Raw genomic sequence first — 1,972 nt, 5'->3', positions numbered from 1 at the left:
CTTTTGTGATGCAGTTGTTGATCTGGCGGACCATCGCATACGGCAGTTCGCAGTGGAACGTCTGGGTGATCGAGCCGTCGTCCTGGATTTCGTTGAGCAAGACGAGGTACTGGTCGCCTTGGAGGAGCGCCACGGGGATCGACCGACCGGGCGGCTTCTCGGCGAGGCGTGGCGGGCACTCGAGCAGCACGTCCGAGAGGCGGAGCTTGCACCAGCCAGTCACGTCATCCCGCACGACCCGCGTGTAGGCAAACGCGTTGAGGTACACGTGCAGCGTCGACACGAGGAGGTAGTCGGCCGGCAGCGTCGCAACCGCAACGCTCTCGGGTACCGTGCGGATGTTGCGATACACGAGCGTCGGCGACGGTACGCGGAAGATCAAGCGCCGCGTTGTGCACTCGTAGCGCGTCAAATGGCGCAGTGGCAGCCACCCAACCGAGTTGTCGAGTCGTAAATACGTCAGGTTGCTCACGGGATCATGCACGCGCAAGTCGGTCGCGACGAGCTCATCACGCCGAAGCATCATTTGGCGCACAAGCGCCGAGTCGCTGTGGGTTGTTGGCCGCGCATAGAACGGCGACGGCTGGTCGGCCATGTACACGGCAACCTCGTTCGTCACTGGCACGCGTTCAACGAGGCGCGCGTGGGGCGACTGTTCGGCCAGCTCGGCGACGTAGCCGTTGCGCAACTCGACGTCGTTGTGGGCCCCGAGCTGCAGAAAAACGTAGCCGGTCGTGTTACCAAACATGGTGCTGTAGAGCCGCTTGGTCACAACAAAGAGCTCGCCGGCCGGTAGCTCGAGGGCGGTGCCATGCGCGCTCGAGACGCGGTGGCCAAACGACGGCTGCGAGTAGATGGCCAGCGTCACGCTTGCGCGGTAGACGTAGTAGCCGACCTGCGGTAGCGCTTCGATCCGCGGCAAGTCGACGGGCGCGAGCGCCAACGTTGGCGGCACGACGACTGCAAGCCGCAAGGGTGATCGCAGCGACCCAGCCGGCGAGCCTGGCAGAACGTTGTGTTTGGTGCAGTACTCGCCAATCGATCGCTTGAGCGCGAGGTTTGGGATGAGCTGGGTCGAGCGCAGCGGTAAGTTGGTCACGGGGCTCGTCACTTGGCCGCCGGGCGCCGTCTCGCGACTCGAGCGGATCCACTCTTCGATGGCCGACCGCTCGTACGAGTGGCCGTCGGCGGTCACGACCGGGTCAACCATGACGTCGTGCGTGATCGGACACACGAACGAGTCGAGGTGGCGGGTCATGCTGCGGCTGCTCTGTGCTTTCCTGCAGGCTGTCCACCCACCATATGATTTGTTTAAAACAGGGAATAAAACACAAAATGCTCATATTTGAAGAGCTTTATTTGTAAGGTTGGATGGCGTGTTTCATACAGTGTATTTTTGCATCTTCTCTGTGACGTGGCAGCCTGCCACGCCTCGACCGTCTGCAAAGGTCGCGCTCAAAACATCATGTCTGGAGGCATTGCCAGAAAATGATGAGGCGCGAAGCAGAGACCGCTGGACGACCGAGCGTCCAACCGATTCGACGTCACAGGTCTAGCTTGAGAGAGGAATACACATGCAGAGCTTACGTACAAGGAACAATGCGCATTCGTTTCTAAAGAAACAACTTGACCGAGCAGACACGACGCGCTTGCTCACAGTGGCGCTTACACAAGCCTAAGGAAGCGCTTGGTAGCGCTGGATGAGTCGGCGGCGGTTGTCGCGGACGTCGAGGTGGCGGTCGTAAAACGTATCGAGAGCCACGAGCATGTCATCGGGAACATCTACCGTCGCCTTGGTCCCATGCTCGTAGATGGCCAAAGTAGTCGCCGGCCCATTTTGAAGCTATAAATCTCGTTCGTGAGGCTGGATCGACGTTGTACCTCTACCTGAAACAAGCGAATCGTAGCCGCGCGGTGGCGTGACCGACAAAATGCCGTTTATGAACCAGGAGGCAATGTTGTCGGCGTCGAC

General features: G+C 60.0%; 1 protein-coding gene across 1 annotated transcript in view; it reads right to left on the bottom strand.

The window, feature by feature from the left end:
* The window catches only part of SDRG_14121 (hypothetical protein), a gene marked incomplete at both ends in the record, with an annotated part of 3,755 nt that extends 2,497 nt beyond the window's left edge, over positions 1–1,258 (bottom strand). Inside the window, one exon of the mRNA XM_008620228.1 lies at positions 32–1,258. Coding sequence (XP_008618450.1) covers positions 32–1,258 — 1,227 coding nt within the window. The remainder of the gene's footprint in view (positions 1–31) is intronic.
* Between the last annotated feature and the right edge of the window lie 714 nt (positions 1,259–1,972).

The sequence above is a fragment of the Saprolegnia diclina genome (genome assembly GCF_000281045.1).
Source record: "Saprolegnia diclina VS20 unplaced genomic scaffold supercont1.67, whole genome shotgun sequence".
NCBI classification, from domain to species: domain Eukaryota; phylum Oomycota; class Saprolegniomycetes; order Saprolegniales; family Saprolegniaceae; genus Saprolegnia; species Saprolegnia diclina.
The sequence above is the reverse complement of the archived record's forward strand: the minus strand, read 5'-3'. Positions and strand labels throughout refer to the sequence as shown.